The sequence below is a fragment of the Pteronotus mesoamericanus genome, unplaced genomic scaffold (assembly GCF_021234165.1).
Source record: "Pteronotus mesoamericanus isolate MK-2021 breed Mesoamerican mustached bat unplaced genomic scaffold, CSHL_Meso_final contig_1, whole genome shotgun sequence".
Lineage (NCBI taxonomy): Eukaryota > Metazoa > Chordata > Mammalia > Chiroptera > Mormoopidae > Pteronotus > Pteronotus mesoamericanus.
The window spans coordinates 4,434,853-4,447,409 of NW_026554998.1; the positions used below are offsets into that span (position 1 = coordinate 4,434,853).

Consider the following 12,557-nt stretch of genomic DNA (forward strand, 5'->3'; position numbering starts at 1 on the left):
ACATGCACAGTCACACCAGGGCACGCACACGCATGCACGCGCCACACTCCAGTGTGTGGTCTGGCTGTGGAAATTGCGCAGCTAGACTGGCACCTCAGCCCCACCCGTGCCCATGGCTCCTCCGGGCCACCCTCTCCCCCTGGTCTGCGTCTCCCATCCGCACTCGGAGAGCTCTGGCTTCCTGAGCGTCGGCGTGTTCACCGGCCCCCGACCCCTAACGCGCATGGGGCGGTGCGGAAGGGCCTCACTGGCCCCAGGGACCCACTGAAAGGCCTGTTGGCCTCGCTCGCCCCGGCCCTCCCTCTAGGCAGGAGGCCTGCCCTCCCAAAGACAGGATGACCAGGACGACAGGGACGACAGGGATGCACCCTCTGGGCGGGGGCGGGGCCGCCGTCGGAGGGAGCCCGTAGCTCAGAGGAAGCGGCGCCGCCAGGCGACTGGGAGCAGCGCAGCCGTCAAAGCCTTGACTTTGTCTCGTGCTGCTCCTGCCAAAGCCCCACAGCCTCCGCCCTCTACGCTTTTCAGCAGGGCCTGTGTGCGGCCAGGCCGGGCCGGCGGCACCCAGTGCCCAGCCGCCGCCTGCCTCCTGGACGGGGGCTATTGGGAGGCTGGGGAAGATGAGGCTCAGGGCCGCCGGGCCTAGCCTCGGGCTCGTCGGGGGCCCCTTGCCTTGACTGGCCCTTCTCGCGACCCTGCACGTCGGCCGTCGGTCTAAAGGGCCCTCGGAGCAGCCCTGCCCCGGGTTTACAGGTCAGGAAGGGGGCTCCGAGGGGTCAGAGGCAGGAGATGGGTCTGGCCTGTATGACCTGTGCCTGGGGCAAGTGCCCGCTGACCCCCCGGTGGCAAGGCGGGCTGTCTAGAAGCAGTAGGCAGCTTATGAGGGCGAGGAGGACGCGTCTGTCCTGTGTGGCCTGCGAGGTGGCCCCGGACCCCAGTGGGAAGCGTCCTTGGCTGCAGCCTAGGGGGGCAGGAAGGCGGCGGCCAGCACGGGGAGGGGGCGCCTGCGGGCCCCGGGAGGCTCCGCGTCTGCCCCCATGCAGGTTCGAGGCGCCTCGGGGGACGGCCGGGCCCAGGACGGACGGGTGCCCCCGCCCCTGCTGTGCCTGGCTTCCCCTGCGAGACTGGGGTGCGGGGCTGTGGATGGCAGGCCTGGGGCTTCGGAACTGGCGATGGAGCCACTCGTGGCCGTGCCGTCATCACTTGAGGCTTCCAGCAGCCACAGGCTGGTCTGACGTCAGCTCCTCTGTCTGAGTGACCGACCACATGGGCCTCTGGGCTTGCTTCTCAGCAGAATCCGAGGCGGCCTGGCCCTCCCGCTCACGGTCGGTCTCCCCACCCCGCCCCAGGCCCCCCGCCAGAGCTGGAAGTCACAGAGCGTCTCCACCACTGCCGTCCAAGCCGGGCAGGAGCGGCGCAGGCACTTGGTGAGTCCCTTGTGTGTAGTTAGGTGCATGAGGCCGGAGCCCCGGTCTGTGCCCATGCTCCACGGGGACCAGTGCCCAGCACACGCCCTGTGCAGTGGCCCCGCCTGCTCTGACAGGCCTGGGCTGGCGGCAGGCACTGCAGGGCGCGGGGCGGGGGCTCTGTCAGAGAGCAAGGCGCGTGGCCGCAGAGCCCTCTGGGAGGCCGGAGAGGCGGGCCGGGGGCTCCTGGGAAGTCCTCCCCTGCACAGAGGGGTCTGTTGCAGGGGCCTGCGCGCCCACCCGGGGCTGAGAGACGGTCCTTTGTGCAGCAGGTGGGTCCTCGGGAGGGCGTGAGCCCCCGGAGATGGCGCCGTAAGTGCACATGCTCACGCGGGACAAATGCTTGCTTTCTTGGAGATTTTGCTCATAAAGAGCTGTTAAAACAGAAAACGGCTCATTCCCAGGAGGGGCAGCCCTGCCTGTGCGAAGACCCTTGAGGGCCTCGCCCGGGGAAGCCGGGTCATTCTGGGGACAGCACAGGCAGGCGGCCCCCAGCGGTGTGGGTGGGCCGGGGCCTCCCCGGCTTTCCGATGGGGGCGGGAGCCCCGGCCACTGCCCTGAGGGTGCTTTGAGCCGGCCCGGACCCCGCGGCTCACGCCAGCGGGCGGCCTCCGAGAAGAGCGAGGGCCGCAGACGGTCGTACCCGAAGGCACAGCAGCAGCTGTCAGGCCCCGGGCGCCACCGTGCGTGGGGGCTGCGTGTGGCCTTGGCCTCCGAGAGCTCTCATGCGAGTAAGCCTGGGGGCTAGGGGCGGTTCTGCCCCCCCATTCGGGAGCCACTTCAAGAGTCTAGAAGAACCAGCACACGCGTCTAGTGACTGAAGCTGGGCACTGCTGGCAGCCGTGAGCTGCCCTGTGTCTCCACGGCTGTCACTGCCCCGCCCCCGCATGCTAGGCTCCCGGCGTGCCGCCCGAGCGGCCCCGCGGTGTCGGTTCTGTGCGCACGGGGCCGAGACGCCGTCATGGGCTGTCACAGCGCGTCTAGTTGGGCACCACGCGGTGGGGTGGGCGCGGGCCTGCCCGGAGGGGCGCCCTCCTGGCCCAGCAGCCAGAGCGCCCGGCGCTGTTCACGGGCCTGGGCGAGGTGGCCGCCTGCAGACCAGGAGGCTCAGCGCGTGGCGAGTTAGCGACTGTGGATGTGGCGGCAGCCACCAGGTTCAGGCCAGCTCGGGCCCCAGGTTTCATTTCTCCGCAAGGTGGCGGGTCTACACAGACCTGCCTTGACACCAAGACAATGCATCCAAAGTGCCCCTTCTTTTTGGTTCTTGGTGGCCAACATCAGCAGGGTCTTCTGCAAGATGCAGACGGGACAGAGGGGACACACGGGCCACGCTCGTCCCCAGGTCCCTCTGTCATCCCATGACCTGCACTCGGGAGCAGGCTAGGCAGGCACAGCTCTGTGCAGGAACGGCACTGGGCAGCTAGCGGGGGGCCCGAGAGCCCAAGCACAGGCCTGCAGGGTTGTGGTGGTGCTCTGTCCGCGTCTGTGCCCCTCGCCCCGGGCAGCTGGGGTAGGCGGGAGCTGCCTGCTGTCTAGGCCACGCTGCTGAACTTCACCTCCGGCTGCTCGGGGCTGTCCGGGAAGACTGCCTTCAGGGCCGCGTGACAGAAGCGATTCAGGGTCGACATGTTTGTCTTCTGCTCGATGTACAGCCTCAGCTTGTCCCTAAAGGTCTCCCCCAGGAAGCTGTAGATGAGGGGGTTCAGGCAACTGTTGGAGAAAGCCGCCAGGTTGACGATGTGACCAGTGAGGGGGTAGGCGTGGCGGAAAGACTGGCAGGGCGCGGCCCCCGGCGGCGTCCGCTGCAGGAGGTGCACGCTGATGAAGACGTTCTCGGGCAGCCAGCAGACAAAGAAGACGAGGACCACGGCCAGGATCATCCGCAGGGCCTTCTGCCTCCGGGGGCGCAGGCCCCGGTGCCGGTGGGCCTGGAGGAGCGCCCGAGCGATGAGCGAGTAGCAGAGGCCGATGACAGCGAAGGGGATGATGAAGCCCAGGGTGACCTCCAGCCACTGGACCTCCTCGACGTCTGCGAAGCAGAAGCAGGCGTCGCCAGCGTGCCGCAGGTGCACGGCGGTGAAGGGCAGCAAGGTGGCGGAGACCGAGGCCAGCCAGATGAGGCCGCAGCTTAGCCGGGCGTGCTGCTTGGTGCGGAACGGGCCACAGCGCATGGCCCGGGCCAGGGCGAGGTAGCGGTCGAAGCTCATCCAGGTGAGGAAGAAGATGCTGCTGTACATGTTGATCTGCAGGAAGAGGGACATGAAGGTGCACAGCACGGCGATGTCGTAGTACTGCTCGTCCAGGTTGAACACCTCGATCAGGGAGTCGGCCACCAGGACGAGGTCTGCCGCCGCCAGGTTGATGAAGTACAGGTCGGGGATGGTCATCCTGTCTCGGAATCTGATGTTCACCACCAGGATCAGGATGTTGCCCACGAAGCCGATGGGGAAGAGGAAGACGGTGTACAGGCAGGAGAGGAAGAGCCCGACGGCGTACTGCGGGGGCGCCGCGAGCGCGCCCGTCCCGTTGGCCGGCGCGGGGGACAGGCCGAGCGTCGCGGGGGTGCTGTTGAGGGGGCCGGGGCTCGTCTCCATGCCGAGGACAGGCGCTCAGGAAATCACACGTGTGCCTCCGCCGCGTGTGGCCTTCCAGACCCGCCACAGGGCTCAGAGAGGCCTTGAAGCAGCAGGCCTGTCTGTAGAAGGGGAGGCTCCGCTCTGTGCGGTGAGCGAGACATCTTCCACCGGAGCCTGTCGCCGGGGCCCTGGCGCAGCCCGGGGGCGGCGCTGCAGGCAGGTGAGCGGGCGGCGAGGGGAGCGCGTCTGGCTGGGCAGCCCGGCCGCTGCCCGCGGCACCTGGGGAAGCAGAGGGGAACGTGAGTCCTCGCTTCCTTCACTGGGCGGGGTCTGAGCGCCGCAGAGCCTGGCACCTGCGTGTGCTGGGAAGGGCCACAGTGGGGCTTCTGTCCTCTTGGAGGGACAGCGGTCACTGAGCTGAGGCCCAGGAGTTAAGTGTAGAAGCTGCCCGTTTCCTCCGCAAGGACTCCCGGAGCCGCGGATGGGCAGCGAGTTGTCCCCAGCCCTGGACGCGGCTCTCCCAGAGCTGGGCGGCGGGCTCGGGCGGCAGTGGAGAGGCGGGTGTGGGAGCCCTAGGAAAACTACTGTCTGTCAGGAGAGGAGACAGGATCCACTCCAGCAGCTGCCGGAAAGGGGCGAACTGGAAGGGAAAAACCCAGCTTCCCCGAGAGGTGGCGGACCGGGGGCGGCCGTGGGGACGGGAGCAGGACCTTTCCTCCAACGCAGACGGTCAAAGAAACCTCGCTTTTTGCTAATCCAAGGCCTAAGTCCAGATGCGAAAAACAAGACTTTTGGTCATGACATGGCATGAAAGAGAATCAGGAATAAAAGTGGTAATTGTTTTAGGAAATACTATTGAAATTCCACCAATGTTTTGACATATTACTGTCGAACCAAATACACTTTCGTGATGCTGTTTGTAACCTAGACTCTTGGCAACCTGGACTGCGGGGAGGGAAAAGTCCCCTCCGTTGGTGTCTGTGGACTGTGCCACTCCGGAAAACGGGGCTTCGGGTCGCGGGCTGCGTGTCACCGAGGGCCCCCCCGCCCCGTTCTCTGGTGTCGCCAGGGGCACCGGCAATGTCTGGGGTTTGGGCCGCCCTGAGCAGCGAGGGTGCCCTGCGTCCCACAGGACGCCCCGGGGCCGGCTCCCGCCCGGAAACCCAGCGGCCAGAGTGCTGACGGCGAAACGGGTTTGAGCTGTTTTCTTGAGACTTTCATTTCACTCTGTGAGGCGATTAGTAACCATTTTTGAAGTGTTGCCAAACCAGGCTAGACATTTATCGACTATTGCTTGGAAATACTACTTAAAGGAAAAGAAAAAGAAAAAGATTAATCATGCCTGCGGTGTCAGTAATTACTCTAACATGCGCCATGCCCTGTGCTTGGCTGGGGCTGACAAGGCCGATGTCAGCAGTGTTTTGTCTAAAGCCTCCGTGTTCCGCTTCTTCGTAAACACCGCTCAGGCTCTGCTTTGCTCGCTAAGTGGGGAGATCTGGGCCCGTCTCAGGCTGTGGCCAGAGCCCACAGGGCAGGGGGCCGCGGGGGCCACTGCGCCACTGGCCTCTCTGTGTGGTGGCTCGAGAGGCTGCGAGGGAGAACTGCTGACTGAGCCCTTGGCTTTCCCGTGCAAGTGGAGTCTCTGACCCTGACACAACCTGGTAATGGTCCAGTGAGAAAGCACAGGAGCTTAGGATCCGAGCTGCCCACACAGGGTCCTCACGAACACCCACCACGGGGATGTAAACATAAGGGTCAGTATTGGGCAGTTTGGTACCATTTTCTTTTAAACGCCCCCTGCTTGGGCACATCTGAGGGACTAGGACCCCACGTGCCCTGGCCTGGTGGCTCAGTTGGGCGTCGCCCCACAAACCGACAGATTGCGGGTTGGATTCCTGGTCAGGGCGCGAGCCTGGGCTGCAGGTTCAGTCCCCTGTTGAGGCAACCGATCGATGTTTCTCTCCCTCTCTTTCTCCCCGCCTTCCCCCCTTTCTAAAATCAATAAGCATGTCCTCGAGTGAGGGAGGGAGGGAGGGAAGGAAGGCAGGCAGGACAGAAGGAAGGAAGGAAGGAAGGAAGGAAGGAAGGAAGGAAGGCAGGCAGGCAGGCAGGCCACATTGCTCTCAGGCCCACTAGGTGTGCATCTTTGTGAGGGAATATTAATCGTCTGTACTTTCTGGGGCCGGCACACAGTTTTGTTGGCAGAGGACAAAGGGCCGTGCGGTGGCAGAGCTGGGGCAGCCTGGCTGCCCTGCGGGGCACCAGCTCCTGCCGGGACACCACGGGGCAGTCTGGAGACGGCGCTTCCAGCCCGCACGACAGGGGGCCGCACGCCAGGCCCCGCATGCCGTCAGGCCGGCATGCGGGGGCTAAACTGGGGTCTCCCGCACGCCCACAGCCCTGCCTGGAGGTCGGAGGCTCCGCACCCGGCCCTAGCTCGCGTCCAGCTGTTGCCCGCAGCGGGCTGCTCGCCGGCCCGAGGGCAGATCCCGGAACCCAGGACAGACTCACCTGCGCTGCGCCTCGGCCTGCTGTTGTGTCCAAGCGGACCGCCCCGTCCTCTGAGGTCTCCTGGGGCAGCCTCGGGAACGCGCTCACGGCAGGCCGGCCCCGCGTGGCCGTGGAGGCCTGCCAGTCATTGTCTCGACAGCAGGCAGGTTGCCCTGCAGCAGCCGCGGCACGGGCGCTGGGAGCCGCTTTATAGGCCTCCGGGGGCCGCCCACTGTGCTCTGGACAGGGCGGGGTGGCCTCCCCGGGAGGCCAGCGTTAACTGTTTCTCTGCCGGCCTGCGTTCTCCCACACGGTGGCAGTGGGCTCCATCTCACTGAGCGTCGTTAAGGAAGCTTCCAGCTTCACTGCTTCCTTCACCCACTGAGACCCTTGTTTTAAGTTTGAAGGATTGTAAATAGATCTTATTTATCCTTTAGATAACAACCTATCATCGTTTGTTGAAACTTTAAATATTTCCACTTGGGTTAGCAACTTCAACTAGAATATTTAAAGAGGAGACTATTAGAACAAGTGAGACCGGCCTTACAACTAAACACCAGCCCTGGCTGGCTGGCTCGGTGGGCTGGGCATCGTTCCGCAAAGCGAGTCGCCCGCGGTTCGGTTCCTGGTCGGGCCCGGCCGGGGTGCAGGCTTGTGCTCGGTCGGGGCGTGTACACGAGGTGGGTGGTGTTTCTCTCCATCTCTTTCTCACTCCTATCCTTCTCTCTAAAAATAAATAAAATCTTTAAAAAAACCAAAACCCTAAACACTAAGTTCTCTCAGTTTAGCGAGTAGCACGTGACTCATGTACAGACTTTAACCTGGGAATTTCACAGATGTTCGCAGAACGAAATTTAAACCCAAGGAATAGCAGGCAGCTCAGCAGGGAACTTAGGAATTAGAGCCATTTTCCCGCTCTCCGTGGCAGCCACGCCTCCGCTCCCCTTTGCTCCTGAAGCTGCCCACGTGCGGCCTTGGTGGCAGGCCTACGAAGCCTCCTCCCCACCGCGGCTGCCGCCCTGCCTGCCCGAGCGGTCGGGGTGAGCTCAGTCCCCGCTGGCCGGCACCCGTCCACTGGGGCCGTCATCCTGACCCCGGCCTGGCCGGGAGGGCCGTGACCCGAGACGTCCCCGGGCACGTGTGGCTGTCGGCTGCAGGGGCTGCGGCCCCCCTGCGCAGGCTGCTGGCGCCGGGCGCGCGGCCCCGTAAACGCTGCTTTCTGATGGGCCTCGCACGCTCTCCTTGCAGCCTTCCTCCACCTCTGCAGGGCGCTGAGACTGGGGTTGGACTCTGAGCGACCCTTTCGTTACTGAGTAGGCATGAGGCCGGTTGCTGCGGCACCAACACCCAGCGCCGCGTGTGTGCTTCCCAGGGACACGGGCCGGTCCAGGCCAGAGCCCGGCTGTTGGGGGCCCGGGGCTGCCAGAGGGGGCTGCTCCATGCGTCGACCTCAGAGGAGCCAGGAGGCGAGCTGCAGGACGCAGCTTGGCGTCCTTCCGAGGCGCAGCTCGGGAAACACGCGTTTCCAGCAGGGATTCTGTGCGCAGCCTCTGACGTTCGGGGCTCCTCGCAGCTTAAGCTTCCTGAGTGACCGGACACACGCGGGGGTGACCCGGGCCCTGACAGCGCCGGAGCCGCCATTTTGACAGCAGTGAGCCGTGAGAAAGCTCGACTTCCTCTTTAGTTAAATAAGTAAATAAAATGAAGCCCTAACCTGGAAATAGCCAACATGCCACCCAAAAATAGCTGCTCGCTGCTAGCACACCCTGCATTGTCCCGCCGCTGCCCAGCAGCTGCTCCGGCATGGCCGCGGCCCCTTGGCGTTTGCCGCTGGGTTCGCCTTGGGACAGCGGTCGTGTGGCCGGCTCCCCGGAGTTGCGCTGGAGGCCTAGGATAGGCTGAACTGGGCCACCCGGTCTCGGGCCCCGCTGTCTCATCGGGGCACTGGGTGGCTGCGCGGCTTGCAGCCTCACCGCACTGCTACGCACGGGCAGGACCGGGCTCAGGGACGTCTGTCGCCGTCCCCCGGGCGAGCACTCTTGGTGGCACGCGGCAGGCCCTGCCCTGGAGGGACCATCCGGTTCCCAGGGCGTGTTTATGGGCCGGATGTTCCCGAGTGTCATGCTGGAGGCAGCGTCCTCGTCCTGACCCCACCTTATGGTTCTGTGATCCCCAGGCTGCGTCATCAGGGAGACACAGGGAATGGCCTCGCCCCCCGCCCTCCCCCCCGCCCCCGTCAGTTCTAATTTGTCTCCTCAAAGCTCAGGCGTTTGTGGGCAGTCTCCAGGGCTGAAGGGCCTCCCATGCTAAAAAGCCCCGTCCTACGTGTTTTCTTACTTGTCTGTTGGCTCCAGAGCCTCTTCTGGCTCTGTCCTGGAAACGCTACTGCTCCCGGCTGTGCCTGTTGCCACAGGCTGGGGGTGGCCGGACCAGGGCCCTGTGGTGTGTCTGGCAGGAGCCCCGGGCCTGCAGGGGCCGCTGCAGGGCCGGTGGCAGGGGCCTGGGAGCCGCGACGGAGTTACCGTCGACGTCCCCTACCCATCCATCCGCTCTAGCTGGCAGGGCCTCTGTCTCACCTGTGGGGCTCAGTTTAAAGGAAGACCCTGCTGCCAAAGAGGAAATGTCCTGGGCCATCCACTTGTCTCCTTGTGCCTGGTTTCTAAAATTGCCCCTTTAGCTGGAATACTTAGAAATCCTGGGATCCAGTGCTCCCAGCTCAGCTGGTCCGTCGGCTGCTTCCACCCTGGAATCAGCCACTTCCACGCAGCCCCGCGCGCATGCGAACTTGTAAGCACCTCCTTTAGCTCTGAGACTAGCGGCTTGCTGGCATCTTCTGCTGTGTTTTTATCAATAGGCCCTTTCCCTTCTGGCCGTGCCTGAGTCGCGGGAGGGAGCTTGCACTCCTGCCATAACCCTTAAAAATCAGATAGAACACAGGAGGCAACGGTTTTCAGATGTTGGGGCGATAGGCAGTCCGGAGCCCCGTGCCGCCTGCCCTGTCCCCGAAGCAGAGTGACCGTCCCGTTAAGGGACAGCTCTGGAGAGGAGGGCGCCACCTCGAGCAAGAGCCCGAGGCCTGGGACAGCCCCCGGAGTCCAGGGCTGAGCCCGTGTTTGCCCCGCATGAAGACCCTGCAGGCCGAGCTGAGAACGGCCAGCTGTGAGCAGAGTGGCCCCAGGGCTTGCGGGAGGGCGGCCCGCCCCCCAGGCCCGCCGGACCCACGGCGGGGCGTCTCTGGGACCCAGCACAGGGAGACGTGGTTATCAAGGCTTAACCGCAGCGCTCAGACACACGGCGCTGGCCCACGTGCACTGCCCGAGGAAGCGTCAGCGCCTTCAGGAGAAGGCTCCGAAGTCCAAGCGCTCGACGAGGAACATCTGCGTCCAGCCCCTGACAGAGCGGGGCTGTGTCATGCCGAGAGGCGCCCCGCACACGTCTGCCCTGGTGCTGGGCCGTTTCCGGGGGAGGGGCCGCCCTCACCACCGGACTCCAGCTCTGTCCCTTCTTCCTGCTCCGCCCGCGTGGGCTGCAGAGCAGACCTCGCTTGTGCGCGTGTTTTAGGGTGAAGGTTTTATGACTATGCGAGTCAGTGAAGGAGAAATGCAAGGGGAGCCTTGGAAGCATTGAATATATTGATCTGCTCCAGAAGCTGCTGAGACGACTGCGACCCAAGCCCTCGCTGAGAAGAAGCCACGCAGGCGCATCAGCGTGGGAGGGGCGAGCGCACCGGGTGGTGGTTTTGTCTTTGGTGTTCAGGTTAACGTTGCAGTGTGCATTAAAATAGACAAAGAGACAACCCAGACAATGGGGGTACTACTCAGGGCTAAAAAGACACGACCTGTCAAGCCATGGAAAGGCGCGGAGGGGCCGGGCCGTCAGGGCGCGTGGGGAAGGGGAAGGGCCGGGCTGGGCCGGCTGCGGGCTGCGTGGCTCCCACTCCGCGGCGCTCTGGAAAGGCGAGGCTGCGGGGACCGTGGCCGCGGGCACCGCGGGCTGGGCAGCGTGGACAGGCGGAACACGGGCTGTTCGGGGCCGTGACTCCCGTGCGGCGTGAGGATGGTGGGTGCGTGTCCCTGTGCGTTGTCAGGGCCCGTGTAGGCGCCGCAGCAGGAGTGGCTCTGACGTGCGCTCCGGACTCCGGGGGACAGCGACGTGATGTGCCACTCGTGGGTGGTGGCGCATGCACTGTCAGGTGGAGATGCCGAGGGTGGGGAGGCGTGGGGACACTTAATGTGCCCGGGAATTTTATTGTCAACCCAAAAATGCTCTGAAGGTCTTAAATGGAAGCTCTGCAGGTATAGGTCTCAAAGAGCCATAGCAGCTCTTGGCACCTCTCTTCTCTGTTCAAATGAGGAAACCTCAGAATAGGCCCTGCAGGAACGAGTGTGAACTTACAATGGGCTTCAGTTGCCGCGTCTGTTTCCATGTCTCGCAGGTCCCTGACCTTTCGGCAGACGCTGCCCAGCAGAGCAAGGGACTTCGGAACGCAGGGCTTTGCGCTGACCTGCGGGGCGCCTGGAGGGAGCGGTGCGGTCTGCCCGGGTGCGGTGCAAGGAGCGCCGGCCCCAGGACCCATGCCGCCTGCGTGCGCTTGCCGTAACCCTGGGGGCGACACTGCGGGACTGTGACAGCCAGAAACAGGATAGACTGCCCTTGGTCTCGGCCTGCTTCGCGTGGCCCGGACTTCCAGCAGCTGAAAGCTGACCGGCGATGACGCTCAGGACAGGGCGGGGCAGGGAAAGGTGCCAGCCAGCGGGCAGGCTGAGTGTGGACCCCGCCTCAGTCAGGATGGCGCAGCCCACGCCCGGCCCCGACTGCCTGGAGGCCCCTTGCCACCCGTGTGGCGCTTCCAGCCGGCAGGCCTCGGCTCGGCTCCCTGCGCGTGGCAAGGAGAAGCTGCCCGGGGGGCCGCAGGGCGGGGGGTGGGGGGCCAGGGCGCTCGCTCAGCCCTCCCCAGCTGGCACCAGGTCTGCCAGGCTCAGGAGCCACTAGTCCCTCCAGGACTGGGCTTCCCGCTACAGCCGCGCCGTTTCGGAGAGCAGGTGGCAGACTAGCGGCGTCGGGGCGAAGGCCCGCACGGCCCGATGGACGGTGCTGCCCGCGGCCCGTAGGGTGGAGCGCGCCAGCCCGAAGCCCAGGCTGACCTGCATGATCTCAGGCTTGGACCAGGCGGTCAGCGGGTGCAGCTGTCTGGACGTGCCCAGCAGGGCCGCCACGCCCGGGGGGCTGCCCTTGCCTGCTCCACGGGAGGGGGCGGCGGGGGGACGGGGCGGCGGCTCCTGCTCGGAGACACTGACGCTGTCGTTTCCCATCTGCCGGTGCTGACAGTGATGAGCGATGGCTCCAGACGCCAAGGGACAGCGGAATTAAGACTAGTGACTGGGCCGGAGGAAGTGGTTTGCAGCGTGGCCCCAATCACTGCAAATTGGGAGGGCGCCCCCATGAACACTGGCAGCTAGCTGGCCGGGAAACAGCGTCAGGCCGTCCTGTTCCGGCGGCTGCCGCCGGCCATGCCGCTGGTGCCTCTGGGCCTTTGTCTTCAGGGGCTGCCCGGCTGGTGGCCGTCGGCTCTGCCACCTGATTTGTTCAGGCGCTGGGTCACTGGCCTGTGAACGGAGGCATGCGAGTCCCAGCCCGGCCTCCAGCTGATGGACAGGCTCATGGATGGCCTCTTGCCTTGGACTGTGCTTTCTCCAGAGGCGGGGGCCCTTCCCGAGGGGGAGGGGGTCCAGAGACACCATGTCTTCTCTCCCTGCGCCGCCGTGGGGACCGGTCGTGCCTCATGGGCCCACAGCCGGGCGCTCTGTGGGCTCCTGCTGGCCGTGCGCGGGCCACCGCACGCTGGGGGCTCAGCCTTCCTGCAGTGTGCGCTGGCGCTGGGCGGGGGCGGCGCGGCCGCAGCTGCGGACAGGGCGGGACTCTCCCTGTCCCGTGCCCGGCCCACTTGGGTGTGTCTCCGCGCCCCCCCCACCCCAGCCCGCCCCTGCCTCACGCGGCCCATGTGGGAGAGGCGCGCAGGGACCGCGCC

General features: G+C 65.2%; 2 protein-coding genes across 2 annotated transcripts in view; one reads left to right on the forward strand and one right to left on the reverse strand.

The window, feature by feature from the left end:
* Positions 1-12,557, forward strand: part of CUNH7orf50 (chromosome unknown C7orf50 homolog) — a 60,110-nt gene that overhangs the window by 18,449 nt on the left and 29,104 nt on the right. The gene's annotated exons all lie outside the window — the stretch shown is intronic.
* On the reverse strand, positions 2,996-4,057 carry GPER1 (G protein-coupled estrogen receptor 1). The gene has a single exon (XM_054568199.1). It carries the CDS (start codon positions 4,055-4,057, stop codon positions 2,996-2,998), a length of 1,062 nt encoding a protein of 353 aa, XP_054424174.1.

Coding starts and splice junctions, on each gene's coding strand:
- GPER1 (XM_054568199.1), bottom strand. CDS start 4,057: ATGGAGACGAGCCCCGGCCCCCTCAACAGCACCCCCGCGACGCTCGGC.